Here is a 2,241-nt window from a genome sequence, read left to right as displayed (position 1 = left end):
TCCAATGAGCGGATAATACTTTTTCATGTTTTCCCTTGTGTTTTAAACTGAACCTTGGAGAGAAGATTTTACAATTTGAAAGCTCAACCCCTTTGCCACTTTTAATGCAACACATTTCATTTTTAATAATTTCACCTAAATACATCTTCACTTTAATTAAATTAGGACTAGGATCAGAAATGCAAATGAACAATTTTCTATAGGAGTAGTAGAGACATCTTTTCACACTTTGATATACTAAACCAGGGCCCCCCAAACTTGGCAACTTTAAGACTTGTGGACTTCAACTCCCAAAATTCTCATAGCCAACAATCTCTTTTATGGCTATTGATTGAAATGGCACTAATTCAAGCTGTTATTTTGATTCTTACCTTGGAAGTCACGCAGTTATCATCAAAGGATACTTTTGTGGATGACAGGTAAGCCTCTGTAACCGTGATGTCCTCTAGTTCAGTGTTGAAATGTTCAGTTTCCTTAATGATGCTGTAGTTGAGGGCTACGCTGTAGTTGGTAGGTTTCTCCAGCTGTTTCTGTTGGCACTTACAGAGTTTTTTGAAGGCTGCTCGGAATTTTTGGGACATGAGGTTATAAATAACAGGGTTGATGGCACTATTAAGGTAAATGCAAATCCTACAGAACAGCAGGAACCAATGTTCTTGGAAAGGTTGAGACAGGAAGGAGTTAATGACCACCAAGGTCCTGTAAGGCATCCACAAGAAGGCAAAAAGGACTACAACCACGGCCAGCATCTTCGTAACCTGTGGGAATTGAATGGACATATCTGATGAGCAAAAGTAGAGTGACGTAAACCTTTTCAATGTTTTAATGCAGAGGTATTACTGCAGTTTACTGTACACAATTACATCAATATGGCCATCATTACCCAGGGTAGTGCAGATGGGAGTAAAATCCTATAAAATAACAGAAAAGCACAGTTAGAAGGGACCCTGGGGATATCTAATCCAACACCTTGCCTTCTGCCGCACGAATCCCAGCGACCGGTTAGGTCCCACAGAGTTGGCCTTCTCCGGGTCCCGTCGACTAAACAATGTCGTCTGGCGGGACCCAGGGGAAGAGCCTTCTCTGTGGTGGCTCCGACCCTCTGGAACCAGCTCCCCCCAGAGATTAGGATTGCCCCCACCCTCCTTGCCTTTCAGAAACTCCTTAAAACCCACCTCTGCCGTCAGGCATGGAGGAATTGAAACCTCTCCCCCTTGCCCATGTAGTTTTTGTGTATGATTCGATTGTATGCTTGTTTTTTATATATTGGGGCTCTTTTGGATTTTTTTTAACTTAAAACTGTAATTTAGATTGCGAAATATTAGATTTGTTACTATGTTTTGTTTACCACTGTTGTGAGCCGCCCTGAGTCTACGGAGAGGGGCGGCATATAAATCCAATAAATCAAAATCTAATCTAAATCTATAGTATCATTTCAGATAAATGCTTTCCCAATCTCTCCTTTAAAAAGACTAGTAATGGAGCACCCATAACTACTGAAGGGAAGGCATTCCAATGATTTATTGTTCTGTCAGGAAATTTCTCCTTAATTCTAAGTTGGTTCTCTCTTTGATTAGTTCCCATCCATTGCTTCATCTTCTGCCTTCAGGTGCTTGAAAGAATAGATTGATACCCATTTTTGTGAGAATAATAGCAATAGCACTTAGACCAGTGGTTCTCAACCTTTCGAATGCCGCAACCCCATAATATAGTTCCTCATGTTGTGGTGACCCCCAACCATAGGTTTACCACCAATTCTCCCAATAGACCTTTAAGCTGATTGGCAGGAAGGTCTGAGGGACACCCCCACTGTAAATGCCTGATTGGTTGGATTGTAAAAATCCAAGGCGCCAGAATAGAAGCTTTAGTTCCTAATACAATGGTAAATTTATATTTTCCCATTGTCTTAGATGATCTCTGTGAAATGGCCATTCGACACCCCCCCCCCAAAGAGGTTCCAACCCCCAGATTGAGAACCACTGACTTAAAATTATATACTGCTACACAGTGCTTTCTAGCCCTCTCTAAGCAGTTTACAGAGTCAGCATCTTGCCACCAACAATTTGGGTCCTCATTTTACCCACCTCAGAAGGATGGAAGGCTGAGTCAACCTTGAACCTGGTGAGATTTGAACTGCCAAATTGCAGTCAGCAGATGTAGCCTGCAGTACTGCATGCTAACCACCGAGTCACCTTAAACATTGTGACATTCCTATCATGTTATTTAGGCACTCCAGAACCC

The 2,241-nt window shown here is 41.8% G+C and overlaps 1 protein-coding gene across 1 annotated transcript in view; it reads right to left on the bottom strand.

Annotated features, from left to right (window-relative positions):
• Window positions 1-347: 347 nt before the first annotated feature.
• The window catches only part of TRHR (thyrotropin releasing hormone receptor), a 24,400-nt gene continuing 22,506 nt past the window's right edge, over window positions 348-2,241 (bottom strand). Inside the window, 1 exon segment of the mRNA XM_070748647.1 lies at window positions 348-758. Coding sequence (XP_070604748.1) covers window positions 348-758 — 411 coding nt within the window.

The sequence above is a fragment of the Erythrolamprus reginae genome, chromosome 3 (assembly GCF_031021105.1).
Source record: "Erythrolamprus reginae isolate rEryReg1 chromosome 3, rEryReg1.hap1, whole genome shotgun sequence".
Lineage (NCBI taxonomy): Eukaryota > Metazoa > Chordata > Lepidosauria > Squamata > Dipsadidae > Erythrolamprus > Erythrolamprus reginae.
Note: the sequence above shows the minus strand (reverse complement) of the source record. Positions and strands in the feature narration are given on the sequence as shown.